Below are 23,795 nucleotides of genomic sequence, written 5' to 3'. Positions count from 1 at the left end.
GCGGTGGCGCAGACACTCTATAAAGGGGCGAGCCCGGCGCGCCGGCGGAGAGGATCCGCGCGGACGCCGCCAAAGTTTGCTGCCTGCGCCCCGGGCAGAGCGGCCGCTGCGGCCCGCGCCGCTCCCGGCCCGCCGGGCCGCACCGGGCGCCGAAGAGCGCAGAGCCCGCGATGTGAGGCGGCGCCGGCCGCGCGCCCCGGTCCCGCAGGCGCCGGCCCCTCCTCGCCGCGCGGCCGCTAATTGCGAGCGCGGCCTCATTTGCATAGGCCGCCCGAGTCCGCTGGAGGCCGGCCAATCGGCGCGGCCCTCCGCTAATGGCCATGCATTATTCACCAGCCTAATTGCTCAGCCCCATGCGCGGCCCGCGCAGCCGCCGCCGCCGCCGCCCGCGCCCCGCGCCCCGCGCCCGCCCGGCCGCCCCGCGCCGTCCCCGCCGGCCGCCCCGCTGATGCCGCTGCCCCGCGCGGGGCCCGCGCGCCGCTAGCAGCATGTCTCGGCGCAAGCAGGCCAAGCCCCAGCACCTCAAGTCGGACGAGGAGCTGCCGCCGCAGGACGGGGCTCCCGAGCACGGTGAGGGGCCGCGGCCCGCGGAGTGGCCGGGGTTCTGGGGGAAGCACGGGCGGTGGGGGCGGCGGGGGCTGGGAAAGTTCCCCGGCTCCCGTGAGCCAGCATCAGCGGCGCGGCGCTCGGCCCGGGCAGGCGGGCCCGGGGACCGGGTCCTTCGCCGGAGCGCGCGGCGCGGGAGTTGCGGACGAAGTAAACTTGGCTCGGCTGCCCAGAGTTGAGCCGTGCGCGGAGGCGCCACGGCTCGGGAACCGCTCGGAGCCCGCGTTGCCGTACGGAGGCCGGAGCGCGGAGCTGGGGGGGTGGGGCGGGAGGAGTCCGTGCCGCCCCCCACCCCGCCCGGGGCTCCCTGCCCGGCCGCTGGAGCCAGCCTAGGCGACCCCCGGGCGGAACGCAGCGGCGGGTACAAGTCCGGGGTTCACCTACCGCTGGACGCGGGCCGGGGAGGCCGCTGCCCGGGCAGCTTTGTTCGGCGCGCGGCGCCTGGGGCCGTGCGCGCTTGGAGCGGGTCCGCCGCCCTGACCCCAGCTGTCCCCCGCCCTGGCCGGCCGGCCGGCAGCCGCCTCGTGTGCCCTGAGGGCCGCGAAGCCCGCGAGGTCCGGGCGCGCGGACAAACCAGCGATCCCTTTCCGAGGCGAGTAGGAAGTCAGTGTCGCCTGCCCTTTCCTAATGGCCGCCTTGGGAATTAACCCAGGGGTAAGCTGCGCCGGGCGTGGGGGTGGTCCTTGCACGCGGTAGGACCCCGGCACGTTTCTGCTTCCTCTCGGTTTCCTGGGGCCTTTTCCTGGACTTTCGGCACCTCTGCGGCCGGTCGGCTGGTAGGAACTTCCTCCCCATCCAAAAGGAAAGGTTGGAGCCGCGAAAGTTAGAGCCTGGCGTAGAGCGGGCTGGCGGTGGCTGCGCCCCAGCCTCGGAAAGTTTAGGGCCCCCGCCCGCCCCGGCCAGCCCGGCCTCCCGCGCGCCCGCCGGTCCCCAGGGTGCGGGAGGGGCGGCCGCGCGCGAATGCGGGACACGGGGCGACCCTCCGCTGCGCCAGAGCCCGGGCATCAAGTAGTTTGTTCTTTAAAAAATGGACCGGCCAACTTTTTGATGAACCTATTACACGCGGTTTAGAGGCAGATACGCATCCTTTTACTCTGAGAATTAGACTGCAAAAAATGAAAGGAGTTAAAGCGTGTTTCACGCGGTGCTGCAAAGTTTGAAAAAGCAGATTTACGTACATGTCGGAATGGAGAAGGGGAGAAAATACTTGTAGCGCGGCTGGGAATTAATGAATTAAATAAAATTAGTGAACTCGTTAGGGTCTTTTTGTCGCTGCGGGTAAGGGAGCCTTATCTGCGTAGCCTGGTCACCCAAGATTAGAACGGGAGATATGCTAAAAAGAAACGCTTGCATATGGTGGGCAGATTCAGGACAAAGAATCTTTTTGTCATGGAAATGGATTTTTTTTTGTTTTGTTTACTTCATCACATAGAATTTCTCACACTTGGTTTGTTTTGTATTGCCCTCAATGACTACATGATCAAGTGAATGGATTTATTTCTGCCGAATGAGAAAGACAGTCTTTCCTTCAAAAGAACTACATTGCATCCCAGTGAGGAATTTTAAAGCTTTATTATTGTGGTTCCTGAATAGCTTAAAACCGGCTTTCACAGCCGCCCCAAAATGCAACAATGTAAATACTTCTCAGCTTTGCAGGGTCGTTATCAAAATGTGCACTGTCTCCTCCTATTAAAGCATATTTTAATTAATAGAGTGAAACCCCGTGTATTTAACAATTAACAAGCTGCGGCAGCGCTATTCATTTTTAATTTCACTTCAGAAATGTGAGCGTGCTGGGCAGGATCCAGAGCCCACATTTGAAAACCTAAGATGGAGTAAATTATTTACAAGTTTTCTTCTGAATTCCCCTTGTGGTTACCGGATTTATTTAGAGGTGAAACACCTTGAGGTTTTTCGCCCACGATGGGATTGAAGTTTTTCCCGAGGCTGTGTTTTCCACGATCGTCCAGAGTTGTGATCAAGTGTTACCACAGTTCCTGATCACATTTTGCAACAGGCCAGAAATAGCCTGACTGGGGCTGAGCCTTCCTCAAGCAGTGTGTTCCCTCGATGGTTTTAAGGCTAGTTCAGGCAAACTAGTTAAAAAATAGTTCTTTCTGATTTAATTATTCTGAAGCTGATTGTTCACGGAGCATAAAAGATAGTCTGTTCTCTGTTCCCTCAAGGAATGCGCGTGTGTATATTACTCTGTCGAACTGATCGTCATTAGGAGGATAACTAAGTACAATATTTTTTTAAGATAGATGGTTGTGAAAACTAAATTACTCTGACATGAACCAGACATTCTCAAAATTTTATTTGGTTAAATGCAGTGGCGATGAACAGACCATGCATGAAGTTACAAGTGAGCTAAGTTAGTTTGCAATGTTTCAGAAACGAAGTAAATAATCCTTTGTATCACTTTGGGCATCGTGGATGAATTAAAGCAGTAGATGCTGGCAGTGAAATGGGAGGTTCTCGATAATGCCGTGAAAAACAAATATTCTGTGTGCAGTTTTGAGTATAATATGGGTGAGGCAGAGATTCACAGCGACTTCAACTTACAGTAAATAGACTCTTTCTTAAGAAATATGATTTATTTTTCAGGCTTTGGTCTTTGAGGCAAGCAGTGAAAAGATAGCTTTCCAAAAATGCTTTAGTGCTGTCCAGACCTCATTGCAGGAATGAAATGTATGGAGAATGAGAAAAAGTAATAATGATTTTAAAGTTCCAAAGTTACCTTGTTGTAAAAATGTATTTTAAGGGTGACTGAGGCTGAACTTAATTCCCAATAGGCACTATCTTTTAAAATTGAAAATTATTTCCTTCCTGTTTCTGAAAATTTAAAAATAAATGGGATGCAGCCTTAGGATTCAGTTAATTAAATGTGTGCCACCAAGAATGAAATCCTGTGAGCCAGCTGAATATTTCTGTTCTAAGAAAAATTAAGTAAAACTTCTGATGACCAGACATTGCTTAACACTCCTACGAAGAGCTTTAAAGGCACATAATTGCTGTCCTTTATCAGGTGAAGTACAACTTAAGGAAGATGTTGTTATTGTTGTTGTTAGAAAAGATGGATTTAAGGAAGGTTTTACAAAAGGATATTGTGATTTAAAGCAATTTGCTACCCTGTATTTTGTTTGTTTCTGTTTTCTGCCAACTTACAGTTACATGGCTATCTCTAAAATCCTTTTAGACGTGGTGATCCTGTGATTTAAGAATTTACCAGTGGCATTCATAGGCTGTGTTTAAATTAAGGGGGAGAAGGCCCCCAGCCCTGGGTGAGGAGACCTTTTTTCTTTTATCTGTATGTGCATGGTTTGCCTTTAGTGCTCCCCGCGCTCACTCACACACTTACAATTCAGCATTCCAAAAGGAAACAATACAGAAGCCACTTTCTAACATCCGCAGGCAGATTGTTCTCTGTGAAACATGAAAGGTAAGGAGTAAGTTAAGCAGGGGTGGGGGAGGGGTGAAAAGAGGAATTTGCAGACATTTATTTTCAAAATGACATTTAAAAAGCTAACCTACTTAAAAATGCAGAATTTGGTAGCCAACAAAAAGCAGGCCAATTAAGAGAAAGAGTTGATTATGTAACCGTTAAAGGATTTTTAGACACATTTTAAACTTCCACAGTGTATGCATAATCCAATATTTTTAGATCTGTCCAGGGCCAGCAAAAGGAGAAGGCATGGACCCACAGCAGGAATTACTTAGCAAGCTGATTATTTTTTGTATACACGATGATGGCAAAAGCAGGCAAAAGTGGGTCAGATTTCATTTCCAACTACAATCTCTAAGAGGCTTTGCCATTCACCCCATCGTAGCTCTAAGAACATTTTCTTTAGGGGGGAATTCAGCAAGGGTACAACCAAGGTTTCCATTCTGTGTACTGAACGCCAGCATCCTTAAATGTTAAGCATCCCTAAATGTTAAGTATTTTATTTAAGTAAAATAAAAGGCTTCTTAACTGATGAGATTATGCATCATCTTTTAATGCTAGAAATCGTTTCAAGAAGCATAGTTTTTAAATAATACTTTTAACTGGAAGGGGTTTGTTGTTTTGTTAGTTTCCATTTTCCTGCATGGTTTCTTGACCAGTTGCTGGTTTCTTGACCAGCGCATCTTAGTCTCGGGAGGATGTGAGCCAGTTCCCCCACTGGTGGGACAGGTTTGTAATTACAGCACGTGTGAACTTGCGCCACGCTTCATAGGAAATCAGACATACGTGAAATCTGTGTAAAAACTGAATGTTTGCCTATAACTTTAAATAAACTTTAGTATTTTTAAAAAAGCCCTGTCCTTGGGTTTTTCTCTTGCAGTTTGGACACACTGATGATCTAAAATGCAGCTAGCTGTCTGTGTGATGCCCAAGCACACAGATAAGGCAAGTCACACTACAGAAAGTGTCAAGTATTAATTGAAATAATAGGATAATGGAACGGGCTCTACTTGTGTTAGAGATGAGGACTGATTTGTTTGCTAATTAAAGGGAATTGTTCTCAGAATGAACCACAGTCCACCGAAGAGATCCGAGGATGCCAGTGCAGTGTCCAGCTCTGCCCCCGTGGGCCTGTCTTCCCCGGGCGCCCCAGATTAGTGATGCTTACCATCCAGGACCCCTCCCCCTCCGTGTTCCCAGGAAGCCTTCGGCCAACACAGCCAACTCAGCGCCCAGCCCTATGGTCTGAGGGCTGAGAAGGTGGGGTGGTGAGTGCTGGGAGCTCCACCTGCTCTCCCTGAAGGTGGGTGGTTGCAGTGCTGGGACAGCCTTGCTGGTTTAACCTCTGCCTGCTCTGCCCTGCCAGGGCGGCCACTAGATGTCAAGCTCATAATACAATTAGTGCATCTGTGCTGTTGACCTTGGCGACAGGACCAGACAGTGTTCTGTTAAGTGTTGAAGCTGACGCTGCGCGTGGACTGGGGACCTCGGAGTTTGCTCGGTGCTGCTCAATTTATCAAATGCCCATCTATCTCGTTCAGCATAAGTGTTTGCCGTCCTCAGAGAGGGAGAGAGACCCGTTCCCTTTTGTGCGGCTGTTACATCTTGAACTGTTTAATTAGCCCTGCAGGTGCCGTGGCACTTGGTCTTGATTCGCCGGCGTCCCTGGTCCTCTCCGGGAGCAGCCTCCCCTCAGCACTGTTTGGTCGTTCGATCGTAGAACTTGCGCACATGCAGAGCCCTGGCTTCACCCACCCAGGGCAGGGCTTTTCCTGGATGATTCTGTGTGTATGTGCAAACCTCACCCACAGTGATGGAACGGTGAGGCGAAGTAGTGACAAATAACGGAGATGATTTAGGAACCCAACCCCTGGGGCAAAGCAGTCCGACGGCTACCGGGGATCGGAGCCTTGTTCCTGGACACCACGCGGTTCGTGCTGCTCCGGGGCCATTCAGACCCGGGGTGATGCTCTAAGTGGCTTTGCTTGCTTACTTACTTTCACTCACAGTGGATTTGAAAAGTGGCTGGTGTGGAGGTAGGACCACAGGCACTTCCATGTGGGCGTTTCATGAGGCAGCACCTTTAATTTCACGTGTCAGGTCTGCGTTTAAACTTCCACATCTTAACCGAAAGTGGTCCCGCACAAACCTGGTTTGTTCCCTTCCCCAGGTTTTGATGGGAGCTGCGTTGGCCGACGCGCTTCGCGTTTGCGTGCTTTTCGTTGGGCGCAGATAGTGATAGATGCGTACACATCGTAAGCGTGATTACAGCACAACATCTAAATGAAAGGGCTGTTGTGCAACCTTGAAGTGTAACAAGCATCTTATTATTTGATGCAGCATCGGGGCGGATGGTTAGACAAGCGGATGCTGTGGCTGCTTTCCATCTGCGCGTGTCCATAAAGGAAACAGTGTTTTCCCTCCCTGGTGCTTCACCACACAGATGAGAACCCGCGAATGTCTGAGACAGAAGACGTTTGGTGACTGTGCCACAGGTGGTCGTTACTTAACAAATTTGAGATGTGGGCCACCGAGTCGGCGGAAGCCAGCCTGCGGGTCAGCGCGGCGTTGAGCGGGGCAGGAGCGCCCTCCGCTGTCCGGCTCCGAACACACACGCGTGGAGGTCTAGAAAGAGGACAAGATTTTTCTGTTGCGTCTGGAATTCCTACTACATTGTTAAACACAGTGGGGGTCTCTATTTGTCTCCTCCTGTTTCACAGCTTGGGCCCAGTATGTGATAATTCATCTTTCTTTATGGGATTCAAAGCTATCATAAGGAGTTAAAAAGAATTAATTTGCAAGAAAATAGTGTCTCCTAACAATTTGGGAAAACTTGGGAGGAAAAAAAAAAACCCCGCTTCCTAGATTTTTAAGGGATGGAAGAGGTGAGGGAGAAAGTACGTTTTCCTTTCCTCAGGACCCACGTGGCCTTTTAAAGTTACTAATTAAAGTGGAGAAGTTAACATCCCTTTTCCCATAAGGAACAAGTTTTGCTTTTGTTAATTGTAAAGAATTAAAAAGATGTACCAGAAGTGTAGCCAAACAAAGGTGAGCTTTTGGGGTTGATAAACAGGATTATCGAACCCCTGTTTACCATTCTTTGTAATCGGTTACTTATTTACAAGGCACTGCCTCCTGGAAGGGGAGAGTGAAGGAAGCCTTGCTGAGAACTGCAGTTTGAAATTTTTACAGCAAGCATTGGGTCTCAAACATTCTTATGAGATTACAAGGATGCTTTTCACTTGTAGCTTCAAAAAGCTCTTCGTGAGTGGAAATGTCCTGCAAGGCCGAAGACACCCACATATACTTTTGCAGGCCATGAAGACGTGAGATAGGTGAATATCGATCACAGACCAGAATTGGAGCAGAGAGAGAAGTGAAATGGGGGGGGTCCTTTCATACCCAGAGCCTTATCCTAAGAATAGGAGCATTTTTGTTAAACATTCTCTGTGATTTTTATTAGTGAGAAGGAGAAAAAAAGAAAAAAAAACAAGTACTTTGAAGACTGATGCTGAAGCTCGCCTTTGGTTAGAGGCCTCTCTAAAAGGCCGCAGGACCTGGGCCCCTCCTGTGGCACCGAGAAACCTGCAGCCCCTTGAGAATGTTCGAACGGTGAGAGAATTAGAAACCCTGAAAATCTCAAGCATAAACAGTAAGTGCGGGGATGGCTGCAGACTAATTGCACATTTCCTCGCATACGGAAGTAGCTCCATCTTCCAGCCCCTCTGCTTTCCTCCCCTCCTGACGGCGTTTGGGAAGACAGATGCCCGGCGTGCAGCCACCACTGGTACGCGTTTGACGTTAATTAGCAAAGTTGAGTTATTTCCATGACAGCTGCTTCTTCAGACTGATACCCGCCGAATCCAGCAGATCCGCGCGGCACTTTCAGAAAGGAACCTTGACCGGACGTTCCTGTTAACCAGGGAGGGAAGGCTCTCGCTTAGGTTCTGTCACTGGATGAACTGGTTGGCATCTTTCCCCACGAGGTCCGACATAACCCTCGTGCCCCATACGCCCCGCCTGTTCATAGTTTGAAGTCTCTTAGTCCTGGCCCAGCCAGTATGCAAAAAGTAAATGACTTTGACATTAATGGTACTGTTGATAATGCTTGTTTTTCAGTGCCCCCTTTAAGAAAGAAAGAATTTCCAATTGCATTGGAAATAAATTTCTCAAACCTCGTACGTTGTTACAGTGGCTCATTGACATGGTTTTACCTTGAAACAAAAATTGTGAAGCCGGATTAGCTAATGGATGTAATAACTTCTATTTTTAGAATGCAAAGGCCAGTTTAAAATGTAAATTTAATGAAAAGATAGTTGAACACAGTGGAATCCGACATAACCCCGGCTTAAAGCAGTGGCAGGAGTGAAGGGCCCTGGAAGCCATATAAAACAGCTGCTTTCACGTTTTTCCCATGCGGGTTTCCTTGCTGTAGAAAACACTTTTTAGAAGACAGACACATCCAGATTCGCACGTCCACACCGTAGCATGACACGTGTGGCCGCTGTCAGGAGAGCAGCCATCCAAGCGAGTTGTAATCACTCACTTCGCATCTCACGGGCCTGAAGGCAGCAGGAGTCGCTGCTTCCACCCTCAGCTCAGTGCTGTCTCGCTGCCTCTGAAGGGCTCTCTCTAGTGAAGCAGGCGCGTTCGGGTCTTTGCTGCAACCAGCCCAGCTGAAGGGCTTGTTGTTCAAAAACGCTCTTGTATGTGCACCCCAAATTTCAGTTCCTTACACGAAATATTCAAGGTTTTAAATTTGTATTCATTGTGCTCAGACTATCTTATGAAATTTGTGCTTCTCTGTAACTCTTGTGGCGTGATAATCACACTCGGGTGTTGGTAGTGAGACGGGGGAAATAACCACTGAAGTGATCGAGTTAAGGAATTTCAGGCAGACCCCGAAGAGAAAAGTTACAGTCGGTGATTCTGAATTATTTGCCCCAGCTAAGAAATCCGAGTTGTACTGAAGAATTGTGTTCCATCACTAATTGTAGTTTTTAAAATATGACTTAGTCAAAAGGCAAATTATTATAAAACTGTGCTTATAAAATCCAACAATTGTCTGTTTTGTTAGGCTCGTTAACATAATGAGCTAACAGGTCCCAATGGTCAGAATGCCATTTTTATCCAATTTCCTCTCTTCAATTTTACTTTCCTTCTTCAGTTTTAGAGAAATGCAAGTGGAAGTTTATTTCACTTTGACAAGAATATCTTCATTATGTTTAGGTAATTATTTATTACCATTGCACTAAACAAAATGACTTATTATTTGGTAGAAAGTGCTTAAATATTCTATGCAGCTTTGAGAAACAAATTGAGAAGCAGTTGTAATTTTGCAAACCTGCCTGGGGGAGAAGGAGGAAGTCACCTGTGGGGACATTTCCCAACTTCCATGGATTTGGAGGTGAACCCCAAATACTTAACACATGAAAAAACCAATGTAAATGTAAAAACGTGTCTTTAGAGTAAATAGAGATTTGTTTGGGTTGCTTAAGACCTTTGACAAAAGGATAGTGTAAAATAAAAGTATTTTCCTCGCACATGCCATAGCTGTTACAAAGAAAATCTGTGAAATGTTCATTTGTAAAGATAAAATTTATTCACAGTTAAGTAAGATAATTCTTCCATCACTGACCACACTTTAAAAGATCCAGAAATTAGCCTAACTTTTAGGCATTTTCACAGTGAATTGTCCCTACCATATATTCCATGTGAAGAAAAAGCATTCTTTGGATAAGAGATACACTGTTTAATTGTATAAAATTATAACTGTATATATCACGTGAGTGCTTTTTGTATGCCATTTGAGTTATACCTTTTACCTTCTCTAAGGTGTTAAAGGTAGATAATACTTTAAGAAATTGGCAATATTTGATTCCTTGGTATTTTTTCTTTTTGGGAAGCATTAAAATTAAAAATCTCTGAAGATTATGGCAGGCCTTCTATATCATACCCTTAAAGTATTAAAAAAAAAAAAGAACTTTTAGAATATTCTGTGTTTAGTTATAATTATATTAGTTATAATGTAGTATAGCATTGATTCCAGCCCGATTGCTTAAAGCAAATGAACTTTTTTTTAATGGCCACTTAAGCTTTTTCAAACATGTGGGTCTGCAAAAGAATGTTCCACTATTACAAAGAAATTTAAAAGTAGAGATTCTTTGCATCGTGTGATAGTTTTTAAAATACGTAACTAGAATTTGAGAAAGCCCGTATTTCTTATCAGTCATTAATAAATTATTTGCCTGAAGGTTTTAGGGGTTTTCTCCTGCCCTGTTGCATAACCTTAGCAGGTTTAAGATTAGGTTTTGCATACACTGAGCAAAGTTAAGTACTCCGAGTATTTATTTCGTTAATGCTCCTATCTGCAGCATGAATCAGCTGCGTCTTTGCTCCCAGCTATAGTCAACCTCATTACAGACACCTATTACACCCCTCCCTGCATACAGTAATGAGACTTCTTGCAGTCTGATCTTCAGCACTGAATTTAGTTTAAAAGTCTAGCAGATCTTTATGGGATGCAAGCTCTAACTTCTTTCCCCTTCAAATGGTTTAGCCAGTTACGAAAATGCTAATTGAACTCTGCAAATAATTTTTCAAAGGCCTGTGTAAATTACCTGGAAAGGACGGCCTCACGGAGAACAGCCAGCTAGCCTAGAAAAAGATTTCTGTTTTCTTTTCCAGTGGAGGGACTAAATATTTTTCACAGGATATTTTTTAAAAGTCAGATTTCTCTACTGACATCAGGGCCGAATTACTCTTTTCCTAAAACCCTAAAAGAGGAAACACAGAGGCTGCTCAGCAAATCCATTTGTTGGTGTGTTAACGGTAAAGGATTTCCGGGGACGCAGAGCTGAGGGTGTGTGGCTCTTACCCTCAACCATGCACGGCTACAAAGAGCTGGTTTCCAGCTGTCATTCATCTCTGTTCAGGCAGATCCATGGCCGTCGCTCCATCTGCAAGTTGACAAGAAGCAGTTGCAGGTCCGTGCTGTCCAGCCAGCACTCGGAGCACTGCCTGTCACCCCGGCTTCCAGAGAAGCAGGAGCTAGAAATGTTATCGTATGTTCGTTGCTCGTTCTTGTATCGCCATTTATTTGATCAGGTGTGAATTAGAATTGTTCATTAAACGTGGTTGTTATTCGGCACAAGAGGGTAAGGGAGAGAGGAAGTCGCTGCCTACAACAGTAATTAAACATGTGTAACCAATTAGAGGGTTTTCCACTATGGTACAAGCATGTAATTTGCTAAGTCTTTCTATGAGAACAGATGAAAATAGGTACAAAAAGTGCCTGACTACAACGTTCTCATGTTAAACATGTCAACATAAATGAGCTTTAAATATATAATTTCTAGTTTGTTAACAATCTGCAGAACACGATTGGCTGGTAACACTAACATATAATTTTGGTTCATTTTGCCAAGAAATATTGCATCTGACAGAGCCAATTAATTGTATTAAACATGATTAATTTTAGGCCCAGACTATATTGATGGTATTCATCGGGCAAATCCTGAAACGTAGCGGTGCGCCCTGTCTGCAGGAAGGCGCGGCAGTGAGAAGATGCAGGATTGATTTGTTGCTCGAACTCCGAGTCCGGGAGATGGTTTTTCTGAGCAGAAATGTAGGAAGTGCGTCTACAGTCTTTGTTATATTTGCAAATGGAGGTATTTAGCTGAAATTTCCTACATGAAATAAATGCCAGTTGATTTGAAAGGTTCTGGAGAGTTGCATTTAATCTGTAGCGTCTCCGCGCTGCGTAAAGAGAATAAATCTCCGAGGCCCCAGCCCGTGCGGGTGGCCGCGGCCGGCTCCCCCAGCAGGTGCTGACGTGAGTCTGAAAGGTTACAGATTAGTTTAGCGATGTTAAGTGAACTGGCAAAGGCATCTCTAATTTTGCTGGAAATGAGGAAGCCCGATGGAGGGGGAATCCTAATGAGCCCGTCGAAAGCTGGCTTTGTACCCACCAGACAGGGCGGCTGCAGATTGTATGAAAATATTGGAAATCAATGGCTTCTATGGAATTTCATTAAGAAGCAGTATCCACAATTGATGGAGCCTCATAATTTGATGGATTGTGCTAAGAAAATGATTAGCTAGCTAGAAAGAGTCATAGGACACACACGCCGGGACGTCAGAAGTGTTGAAGTGGGGTAATTTGTACAAAATAAAAAATATTGATTTTACTTATGTGCAAAATTTTGACGTGGAGGGCGGGCTGTCTCGCGAGCGCGGGGCTGATGTAATGTCTTGCTTTCTCCAGCCGTCCCCGGGGAGGGCGCCGAGGACGCGGACAGCGGCGCCGAGAGCAGGAGCGGCGGCGAGGACACCAGCGTCTGCGAGAAGTGCTGCGCCGAGTTCTTCAAGTGGACGGACTTCCTGGAGCACAAGAAGGCCTGCACCAAGAACCCGCCGGTGCTGATCGTGCGCGAAGATGGGCCGGCCCCGCCCTCCGAGGACTTTCCGGAACCTTCTCCGGCCAGCTCTCCCAGCGAGCAGACGGAGAGCGAGGCTGCCGAGGAGGCAGCCCCCGCGGAAGGCGGGGAGGGCGGGGAGGTGAGGGCCCCCGAGAGGGAGGACGAGCCCATGGAGGTGGGACCCTCCTCAGACAGAAGCTTCCAGAGCCCAGGCCCCTCGCACGCAGGGAAGCCGCCTCTACCTCAGATCGCGGAACCGGCCCCCGCGGCCGCGTACAGCATGCCAAACACCAACGTGACGCTGGAGACGCTGCTGAGCACCAAGGTGGCCGTGGCGCAGTTCTCCCAGAACGCGAGGGCTGCAGGCGCGGTGGGATCCAGCGCTGGGGTGGCGGCGGTGGCCATCCCCGTGATCCTGGAGCAGCTGATGGCCCTGCAGCAGCAGCAGATCCACCAGCTGCAGCTCATCGAGCAAATCCGCAGCCAGGTGGCCATGATGAACCGCCAGCCTCTGAGGCCACCCCTGAACCCCGGGGCGGCCCCGGGGGCTCAAAGCGCCCCGGGGCCGGCTTCCAGCCAGCTTCCGGGGCCGGCCACGCCCGCGGGCCTGCAGCTCGCCCCAGGGGCCGCCCCTGGCCCCACCGTGCCCGGCCCCGCCGCCCCGCCCCCGGCCTTCGAGGGCGCCCCGCACCTGCCACAGCCGGCGTCCGGAGTGGGTGCCCCGCATGTCCCCGGCGGGGGCCCCTCCGCCCCCGAGCCCAGCGGCCCTGCGGCCCCCGGCGCAGCCCCGGCCTCCGCGGCCCCCTCCTCCGCGGCCAGCGCCTCCAGCAGCGCCACCTCGCAGCCGCAGAACACGCCCCCCGCCCTGGGGCCGGGACCGCTGCTGGGCTCAGCCCCCGGCCTGCCCAGCCCACTTCTACCTCAGACCTCGGCCAGCAGCGTCATCTTCCCCAACCCGCTGGTCAGCATCGCGGCCACGGCCAACGCGCTGGACCCCCTGTCGGCCCTCATGAAGCACCGCAAGGGCAAGCCCCCCAACGTGTCAGTGTTTGAGCCCAAGGCCAGCGCCGAGGACCCCTTCTTCAAGCACAAGTGCAGGTTCTGTGCCAAGGTGTTTGGGAGCGACAGTGCCCTGCAGATCCACCTGCGCTCCCACACGGGCGAGCGGCCCTTCAAGTGCAACATCTGCGGAAACCGCTTCTCCACAAAGGGCAACCTGAAGGTCCACTTCCAGAGGCACAAGGAGAAGTACCCCCACATCCAGATGAACCCCTACCCCGTCCCCGAGTACCTGGACAACGTGCCCACCTGCTCCGGCATTCCCTACGGCATGTCGCTGCCTCCGGAGAAGCCGGTCACCACCTGGCTGGACAGCAAGCCGGTGCTGCCCACCGTGCCCACGTCGGTCGGGCTGCAGCTTCCACCCACTCTCCCCAGTGTCGGCAGCTTCGCCGACTCCCCCAGCCTCACCCCGGCCAGCCGCTCCCCGCAGCGGCCCTCGCCCGCGTCCAGCGAATGCGCCTCCCTGTCGCCGGGCCTCAACAGCTCCGAGTCGGGCGTCCCAGTGAACGCCGTGTCCCCACAGCCGGTGCTTGGTAGCTCTTCTCTGACCAAAGCCGAGCCCGGGAGCCTGCCTGGCGCCAGCGCCAGGGCGGGAGACGCCCCCGCCACCTCCACGGTGGTGGCCCCCTCGCTCACAGACAGCAGCATATCGACAGGCCTCTGCAGCCCAGTCCTCCCAGCCGGCTCCGACCAGTTCAAGGCCAAGTTCCCCTTCGGAGGGCTGCTGGACTCTATGCAGACGTCAGAGACCTCCAAGCTACAGCAGCTGGTGGAGAACATCGACAAGAAGATGACCGACCCCAACCAGTGCGTCATCTGCCACCGAGTGCTGAGCTGCCAGAGCGCCCTCAAGATGCACTACCGCACGCACACGGGCGAGCGGCCCTTCAAGTGCAAGATCTGCGGGCGCGCCTTCACCACCAAGGGCAACCTGAAGACACACTTCGGGGTCCACCGAGCCAAGCCGCCCCTGCGGGTGCAGCACTCCTGCCCCATCTGCCAGAAGAAGTTCACCAACGCAGTGGTCCTGCAGCAGCACATCCGCATGCACATGGGCGGGCAGATCCCCAACACGCCGCTGCCCGAGGGCTTGCAGGACGCCATGGACGCGGAGCTGCCCTTCGACGAGAAGGCGGCCGAGGCCCTGAGCGCCTACGAGGAGGACATGGACGAGAACTCCCTGGAGGAGGACGCCGAGCTGAAGGACGCGGCCGGCGACCCATCCAAGCCCCTGCTGGCCTTCTCGGGCTCCTGCCCACCCTCACCGCCCTCTGTCATCTCCAGCATCGCGGCGCTGGAGAACCAGATGAAGATGATGGACTCCGTCATGAGCTGTCCGCAGCTGACCGCCCTGAAGTCCATGGAGAACGGGTCTGGGGAGAGCGACCGACTGAGCAACGACTCTTCATCCGCCGTGGGCGACCTGGAGAGCCGCAGCGCGGGCAGCCCGGCCCCTTCCGAGTCGTCCTCTTCCATGCAGGCCCTGTCACCCCTGCACAGTGCCAGCGAGAGCCCGCACTCCAAGTCCCCGGGCCTCAGCGCCCAGGACGAGCCCCAGGAGACTCCGTTGAAGACGGAGCGGCCGGACAGCCCACCCCCCGCCCCCGAGAACGGAGGGGCGCTGGACCTGACGGCCATGCACCCCAGCCGGCCGGCCGTCAAGGAGGAGGCCCCCTTTAGCCTGCTGTTCCTGGGCAGAGAACGGGGTAAGTGTGCAAGCACTGTGTGTCGTGTCTGTGCCAAGCCTTTTGCTTGCAGGAGCGCGTTGGAGATCCACCACCGCAGCCACACAAAGGAGCGGCCGTTCGTCTGCGCGGTCTGCGGGCGCGGCTGCTCCACCCTGGGTAATTTAAAACAGCACTTACTGACCCACAGATTGAGGGAGCTGCCTTCTCAGTTACTTGACCCCAACTTTGCTCTAGGTCCCAGCCAAAGCACCCCCAGCCTGGTCCCTGGCTCCGCACCCACCATGATCAAAATGGAAGTGAACGGGCACAGCAAGGCCGTCCCGCTGGGTGAGGGCCCGCCGCTGCCCGCCGCGGTCCAGGTGGCCGCGGGGCCCCAGGCGGTGATGAGCCCCGGCCTCGCGCCCATGCTGGCCCCCCCGCCGCGCCGGACGCCCAAGCAGCACAACTGCCAGTCGTGTGGGAAGACCTTCTCGTCGGCCAGCGCCCTGCAGATCCACGAGCGCACCCACACCGGGGAGAAGCCGTTCGGCTGCAGCGTCTGTGGGAGAGCCTTCACCACCAAGGGCAACCTCAAGGTGAGGGCGTGGACGCCCCGGCACATGCCCGTGCAGCCTGTGTGCATGTGTGTGCCTGCACGTGTGTGGTGGGTGAGTGCATGCACATGCGTGCATGCCTGTGTCATGGGAGAGTCTGCATTGTGCATGTGCCCGTGTGCGTGTTGCGTGTGGTGTGTGCACACACGCCCGTGAGCGTGCATGCCTGTGCTCTCACACCTGTCCAGTGGCCTCCCCTCGAGGGGCTCATGCGGCCTGCGTGGCCACAGCATGTTGGGGTGGCACACTTGCTACCGTGGGAAGCCCGAGGCCGGCACTGCCCCACCTCTTGAGGGTTGCTGATACCGAGATAACCGGGCCTTTAAACACTTGTGGACGACACCCATGCAAGTCCCGTCTGGAGGCCCGGGGTCAGTTCTGTGGTTTTGTCCATGTGGCTGCAGGGGTGGGGGCACTTGGGGGAAGACTCCCAGCATGAGAGTCAGGAAGGCAGCGCGGCGGCGTCACATCCGTCTTTGAGATACGACCACGGTGCACGTGCCCGGGAGGCAGTGTGTGACCAGGCGCTGGTGCCGTGGCCGGGCTGTGCTCACACCCTCAGGCAGGTGCCTGTTTGGGCCTCAGTGACCCCTTCAGAGACCGTGGAAAGATCAGTACCTGCCACATACTGGCAGGATGAAAGCTCCCTCAGTTCTCTGCCGACCGTGGATGCCCAGACTGTGCTTGGTAGGGAGCCAGAGAGAGGCGCGGTGGAGCCAGGAGTTCCGAGTCTAAGACGTCCTGGGGGCAGGGCTCAGAGGAGCACTAGGCGCCGGGCCCTGTGTCTGCTGAGCTCTGGGTGGCCTGTGGGTCTTAAAGCACAGGGGGAAATTTTTCTCTCAAGTTTGTGAACTGGAAGAAACATTTATAAGCTAGTTGGCTGGCTGGTTTTTTGGACTTAAAGTATTGCGTATTAAAGTATAAGATGCCCAGAAAATCTCACCCAGCAAGTTTTGTGGTCCCAAACTGACACTCTGGCTGGGTGGAAGGAAAGGAAACACATGAGGGAGACCCTGGGTCTCCAGGTGCCTCTGAACTGCGGCGAGCGGGCCGGCAGGGCCCGCTGACTCGGGCTTGTCTCATGTCCCCACGCAGGTGCACATGGGCACGCACATGTGGAACAACGCCCCCGCGAGGCGCGGCCGCCGCCTTTCGGTGGAAAACCCCATGGCCCTGCTGGGTGGTGACGCCCTCAAGTTCTCAGAGATGTTCCAGAAGGATCTGGCCGCACGAGCCATGAACGTTGACCCCAGTTTTTGGAACCAGTACGCCGCCGCCATCACCAATGGTCTGGCCATGAAGAACAACGAGATCTCCGTCATCCAGAACGGAGGCATCCCCCAGCTCCCCGTGAGTCTCGGCGGGAGCGCCCTCCCCACCCTGGGCTCCCTGACCGCCGGGCTGGACAAAGCGCGCACCGGCGGCAGCCCGCCCATCATGGGTTTGGACAAAGCCAGCTCGGAAACGGGGGCCAGCCGTCCGTTCACAACGTTCATCCAGGACGACAAGGAGGTCGGTATTAACTAGCTAACCTGCGTGCGCCGGGGCAAGGCCGGCCTCCCTGACGGTTTACCCAGAGCTGAAAAAATGTCACCACGTGGTGCGGAAAGGGGGCCTGTAAGCCCCGGTGAGCCTGACGGCTCTCGAGAACTCTGTAACCTTTTAAATAAATTTAAGTCAGAAAGAAGTCCTTGGAAAGCCGCCTTGGGAACAGAAAGGGCTCAGACCACATGCATCCTGTTCCTCCTAAACCCTGCCAGTCCCCAGAGGGAAGGGCTCCCCGCCCTGTTCCAGACAAACTCCTTCAGTGGTTTTGTTCGAATTAGTTAGAAACTTGAACTCTGCTTCTTGAACTCTTATCTTGAAGACGTGGTCTAGTCCTGCCGCCGCAGTCTCACGGCAGCGTCTTGTCTGTGTCTGTAGTATTTATAATGTTGAGATTATGCGGGTAACAGACAATACAGCCCAACTTTAATGGAAGCTTTTGTACTGCAGAATACATCTGGCTATGTGAGTTTTTTTTTTTTTAAGCAAGATTTGTTTTGCTATAAATAAGTGGGTTATTTCCATGCAGGCAAAATTGTGAAGTTCTGTTGGGAAAGAGCATGCATTTTGTGTGCGAGCACCTGTCAGTAACAAGCCTTTTTTTATTATTATTTAAATGTTTAGCTGCTTTGTGGACAGTGGTCTCTAGTGTGGGAACAAGTTGCAGACAGACGTCATAAATTATTCACAACACGGTAGCAGTTGTGAGGAAATAGTTCACATGATCACAGCTGTACAATAAAAAAGGTAATGTTTGTATGATGTGGTTGCAAACTCTTAATTTATACTGTTGCACTTTTAGTATTTTGTATTAGGGAGGTTTGTCTATAATTTGAAAATTTTAAAAGATGTAAAGTATTTTATAAATAGTACTTTGAAGGAAAATGAAAAAAAAAAAGCTGTCACAGTCTTAGGCCAGACAGGTATGAGGAATTTGTCCTCCTTAAACAGAAAGGCCCCCAAGACTTGTCAGCTCCCCAGCAAACTAGGGCCTGCATTTCTTGAAGTAAATGATCTATTTAACTTTTCTACAAAACTTGACCACCCTTAGCGAAACTTTGATGAATTAATCTTAGGACTGTTGACACTGATACAAGCCAGGAAGTCACTTGGAGAACGTTGCGCAGGTTTGACTTGACTGTGGTCCCTGCCGTCCGTTTCTCACCCGCCCCCGGCGGAGAGCCTGCCTGCTGGGAGCACTGCGGTTGTGCTCAAGGAGCTGGAGAGAGTTCCGGGCGTCAGGCGGTGTAATCAGGCATAACTGGGAAATTTGCCGCGTTCCTGATTGACTTATTATCGTCTCAGATGGAAACGAAGCACACTGGCCTCTGATCACTCAAAATCCAGCCTCGTGCTGGTGACTGTGCGGGCCGCTCCGAGTGAGGAGGGCCCGGGCGCAGGGCCGGGCGTGGGCTGCACGGAAGTGTCGCGTGTTCTACCTCATCCCGTGCATGGCAGGCGTGCTGGAGTCTGAGGCCAGGACCCTCCGCCAGCAGCGGCGCCCCGGGCTTTTCGTGGGGCGGGGGCTGCGCGAGGAGGTGAGGAAGGTGTAGAAACAGAAAAACAGGACAATCTTTCCAACACAGCCACAGCAAATCACGCCGTGTCACTGAACAGAGTTTCAGAGACTCGCAGATAAGCAGACCTAGGGGTCATTTCCGTGGGAAATGAACACTGAACTCCACAGCTCTGTTTTCCACGGAGCGGGTGGGTGAGGCCTGTCCCAGCATCGGGAACAGAAAACTGAGGTGCTCAGTGTTGCTGTGTTTCAGCAGTGAATGTTCTTATTTATCTGTGTCCTTTTTGGTGTGATGATTTTTTTTTTTGGTTTTTTTGGCTTAGCATTTGGTACCATGTGGTGTTCTCTCCTCCCGACAGGATGTGTATATAACTTAAGAGAAGAGGAATGTAAAGTGCTGTAAATAAGACGGCTCGCGGCGGGCAGCGCGGCGGGCCCGCCGCGGGCAGGGCGCGGCCGCCCTCCCCGTGGGGAAGAGACACTATTTTTCTATTGCAACACCGTGTAGGGCCAGGGGCCTCCCTGAACCAGCGGGGAGCCGCCTCCCAGATCCACTATTTTTTATGATGAAATCTGTGGCTTGACACATCTACTGATTGAAATGGATGTCTTAGTCTAGGTTACTATTTTTGTCACATGGAACTGAATAAAATGCAGGATGTACTATTATTTCTGAATGGCGTTCATTGATTATTCTAATGGACAAAGTGGACCTTGGAGCGGCGGCCACTGACGGCAGCTGAGTTCCCGTGGTGCTTCTCCCGGGAAGGTCAGGGAGGGCAGGCAGCCCAGATGGAACCCACGTCTGGGTGTGTCTCCACTGGTCTTGAAATTTTCATTTTTCACTTTCTTCTAAAATAAAAACGCAGCCTCCTAATTGTGGATTTTTTTAAAATTTACATCTGTGATAGAAGAAGGCGTTAGTAGAAAATGCCTAATTACTAGAGACTGTTGGCAGGGCCCCAAGTGACCGCCTCCTGAGCCACCTCCCCCTTGTCGGGTCCCTTGGAGACGAAGTAGCTGCGCCTCCAGCCACACTGAGGGAGGAGAGGCGGGAGCCACGGGGCCCCACCTTCGGCACCGTGCATGTGGGTTCCGTGCGGAGCACGCCCTTCTCTCTAGGAGAAGCTTTGCTTTGCTGGTAACATCTGATCAGATTTTAAAACTTTAAATAATTTAATAGCTCCTGGGTTTCAAGGTACATAATCCATTTCTTTTAAAAAGTAACTGCTGATGCCTAGAGGCCACAGTAAATGTCACGAGGGACCTGCTGAGTGGCCTTGAAGGGGCGAAGACCACACTAACCACTGCGCTGCCCGCCCGGCCAGGGTCCCGGCAGCGTCATTCCTCCTGGGCTTCAGGCATAAACCCCATTAATTTCAGAGCTAGAATAGAAATTATGAGCTATAAACTGACTAAATCAGATAGTAAATTCAATTTTTTTAAATACGGTAAGGAAATAGCAAAGATTCCAACAACCACTTAAAATAATTCTTGTGAATTAAAATGCAGGGGAAAGGGGGGGGTTCCTTCTCGTCTCGAAACCATCTGCAACCAAAACCAGAGGTATTGTGGCACAACCACCCAGATACTTACTCCTTTCTGACACCAGCCCCAGCTGCTCAGACCGAACATTAAAGAATCATAAATGCCAAGACTCCCTAAAAAGTATTTATTTAAATGTATTTCTATTCTAAGTTCGTTACAGGAAACATTAATGTTGAAAACTAATCAAGAAGTACTGCTTAAAAGCTAAAAAGCAATTGTTTTCAAGCTTTCATTCCGTCCTGAGGAGGCTCTCCGGCCACTTGGGTCCCCTGCCTGCGTCCCCTCCGGGCTCGGCAGACGCCGCCCAGGTCCTCCGTGAGCCCCCAGCCGCGCCAGCACCGGGGCGCTCCATCATTACTGAGCTGCAGGTCCACTTCCAGCCCCCTACCCTCAAATCTCTGTCCGTCTAAGCCCAGGGTCCACCCCCTCACTTTGTCTCTCCGATGATGCTTGCCTTGGAGCGGTCCTGTCACCCTCGCGTCACTCTGTGTCCAGCCTGTCCCCTTGCAAGCTCACCGGCCCACCTGTGGGCCTCAGGTTCGCCCCTTTGTGTTCAGAGCCCTGTGCTCGTTTGCTGACCGCTGGTGCTGGAGCGGGGGCTGAGCACAAGTTCATTCCTTTGAAAAGTTTTGAGGGACACAGTGCTGCTTTGAAAAACAGGCTGCAAAGCATTTCTCCTAGCAGGTCTGTTTGCTGATTTTTAGCTCTGTTAAAATTGGGTCTGCAAAATATTCTGTACAATACTAGGAAAAAAATTAAATCCCCCTCTTCTTTTTCCCAGAAGTGGGAAATACTGTGTGTTATTTCAGCATTTTTTATGAAGGGAAAACTGTAAAATGAAATCACCATAGAAACCTTCTCTGCTGTCCTGGCAGTGTTTCCGTGCAGGTGGACGGGCATGGGGGTGGCAGCGGCCGCCGGGTGGCCCAGGTGGGCGTGCTCTGTGGCAGGGCTGAGGCGGGGACAGGGCCAGGCTGCCTCCTCGCTCCGGCTGTGCCGTGTGAGAGGTGCCCCCTCCCTCCTCACCCTGCTCCCTTATCTGTGAGAACGGGGCAGAATTTGATGATAATAAAATTTCCACTTCTAAAATCCAGTATTGTTATTTGTTTGTTTTTTTTAAAGAACTACAAGTAACATGCATCTTTCTTTTTCCCCAGAAAATTCACTGGACAGACTAATGGGCAGTATCTTTAAAGAGAAAAAATACAAGCGATTACCTAAGAATATAAATATGAAAAACCTATTACAAATGACTTCGTTAAAGCAAATATGTGGAATCATATTTGGACCATGACAAATGTGTTGGTATCTTTGATTTTTTTAATCGTTAAATTTATTGAAGCTTTTAAAATGCAACTATATTTAAGGTAAAATAAAGTCAATCTCTGTGAACATTATGCGTCGTGCATCTTCTATCAGAAAAGAGACTTTTAAGAGCGGTTCGGCTGTTGCCCTGTTTGTCCACACACAGGACACGCAGCTCCTCGTCCAAGTGGTGCGCGTGTGTATCCTGCGTGTGCTACAGACACTCAGAAAAGCGTGCCAGTCAAAGCCGTGATTCTCACTGCTCTCTTGAGCGAAAGGCTGCAGAACCTCACTGCTCACGTTGGGGGTCCTGTCCTGCCTCGGAGCCGCACGCGCGTTGTCGGTCTCACCGCTGGGTCCCACGGGTTGTATTTGGGCAGCTCTGCCTCTGCTTCACCCTCTTCCGGCTGAATCAGCTTTCACTGAGCACTGGACTAACCCAGCGGGAAATAGTCAGAGAGCTGTGGAGACAGGACAGAGGAGAAGGGGTTGCGATGGACGTGAGAGTACATTTGTGCTCGGTTCCATCCAAAGTTCTCCACGTCACAAGACGGGAGGCACGGCTCACAAGCCCCCAGTGCAAGGACCTGTGTGCCCGCGTGACTCATTCGCTGTGTCTGACGCAGACGCGGAAATAAAGGTCTGATTGCTGTGGTCCCAAATGCGACTTTGCGAACTCCCCCAAGTCCTGCCTACGTTGGCCTGGTACGCGTGCTGTTAAGTTGCAGTACGGTCCGTAAGCTAGGACAGTGGCCCAGGCGGGACTGCCTGGCCTCCTTCACGCTCTGCCTGAGGCTCTCAGTGCTCGGTGGTTCCATTCATTTATTGTCTTTCTAGCTTAACCTAGAATTTTCATAGCTCTTTACAAGTTGGGACATAAACAGTAAATGGCAAAAGCCATCATACTTCTTTTATAACTGCTGTAGCCTTCGGTTATAAGTATGATATAAAACGTTTCTATTTTACTTTTTCTATTTGCAGTATCAAGGACAATTTAGAAACAGCTCTCGTGAGGACCTAAATTTACCCAGAAGGAAAACCTCTCACCCTCCCACAAACACCACCACGGAGGAAAACCAAGCAGCCGTACAAATGATATGTCCCGCCCTTCAAAGGCACGAGTTCTAGGGCTGCGCAGTGGGAAGAGCACAGCGGAGCTCCCCACACAGTCAGATAACCTAAGGAGAAGCTAGATTTTCACTTGTGAATCCGTCCCCCTCACAAACAGGCCTTGCCGTCCCGTTTCTCCCAGGAAATCCGCTGGTCTGAAGACAGTTCTCGGGGTGATGACGGCACGTGTGCGGGGAGCCAGAGGCGTGAGCGCCTCCCTTGTATTTCCTCTTCCAGGGTTTTCTTTTTTTCTTGTTTTCTGATTTTCACACTTCGCTTGGTGTTTTGTTCGGAGCTTTCTGTTTTGCTCTGTTTGTGATATTCAGTAACGGCTCCAGGTGCTGCCTAAACGCAGAGGCAGGACAGGCGAGCACGTCCCGAACCGCTGGGCTTGGGGTCCTGGAGAACAGAATTCTGTCACCCAGACGTTTCACACGTGGGACCTGGAAAACCTGTGCTGATACCTCAAGAGGTAGGTGCTGCAAAGACGCTCCTCTAAGGGCGAGCGTTTCAGTTGCGTGACCTCTGTCCACACACACACAGGCTGAAAAAACCGTCCAACCGGCCTATAATTTCACCCTAAAAAATGACAAGATCTCTATTTACTGCATATTGAGAAAAGGCCGCCAACTTATCAAACAAGCCAATCTGGAAATAGTAGCGACAATGGGACTAAAGACCAACGGAGACAAAAAGAACATAAAACTCGCCAACATCTCAGAGAGTTTTATAGCTACACTCACCTCATGGATTTCCAATTAGGAGCTATAGGCAATTTGGGGAAATGAACTTTATCAATAACTATTTGTAAATGATTAGTTTTTCCTGGGAAAACTCCATATTTTTCATAATCTCAGTACATTTTATAGGACTTGAAAAAAATCCTGGCACGTTGTTTCAGCGAGTCTCCCAGCTCCCTCGTCCACGATTAATTCCTTGTCCACGTGCCCCTCC

The 23,795-nt window shown here is 51.3% G+C and overlaps 1 protein-coding gene across 1 annotated transcript; it reads left to right on the top strand.

Moving 5' to 3' along the window:
• The first annotated feature begins 488 nt into the window (after nt 1-488).
• On the top strand, nt 489-17,341 carry SALL3 (spalt like transcription factor 3). Its single transcript, XM_072952355.1, has 3 exons — nt 489-570; nt 12,318-15,796; nt 16,910-17,341. Exons 1-3 carry the CDS (start codon nt 489-491, stop codon nt 17,339-17,341), a joined length of 3,993 nt encoding a protein of 1,330 aa, XP_072808456.1.
• The last annotated feature ends 6,454 nt before the right edge of the window (nt 17,342-23,795 follow it).

Source organism: Vicugna pacos, chromosome 30, assembly GCF_048564905.1.
Source record: "Vicugna pacos chromosome 30, VicPac4, whole genome shotgun sequence".
Classification (NCBI taxonomy): Eukaryota; Metazoa; Chordata; class Mammalia; order Artiodactyla; family Camelidae; genus Vicugna; species Vicugna pacos.
This window is presented reverse-complemented; position numbering and strand designations above follow the sequence as displayed.

Coding starts and splice junctions, on each gene's coding strand:
- SALL3 (XM_072952355.1), top strand. CDS start 489: ATGTCTCGGCGCAAGCAGGCCAAGCCCCAGCACCTCAAGTCGGACGAG. Junction 571..12,317: donor GGACGGGGCTCCCGAGCACG/GTGAGGGGCCGC, acceptor TGCTTTCTCCAG/CCGTCCCCGGGGAGGGCGCC. Junction 15,797..16,909: donor CCACCAAGGGCAACCTCAAG/GTGAGGGCGTGG, acceptor GTCCCCACGCAG/GTGCACATGGGCACGCACAT.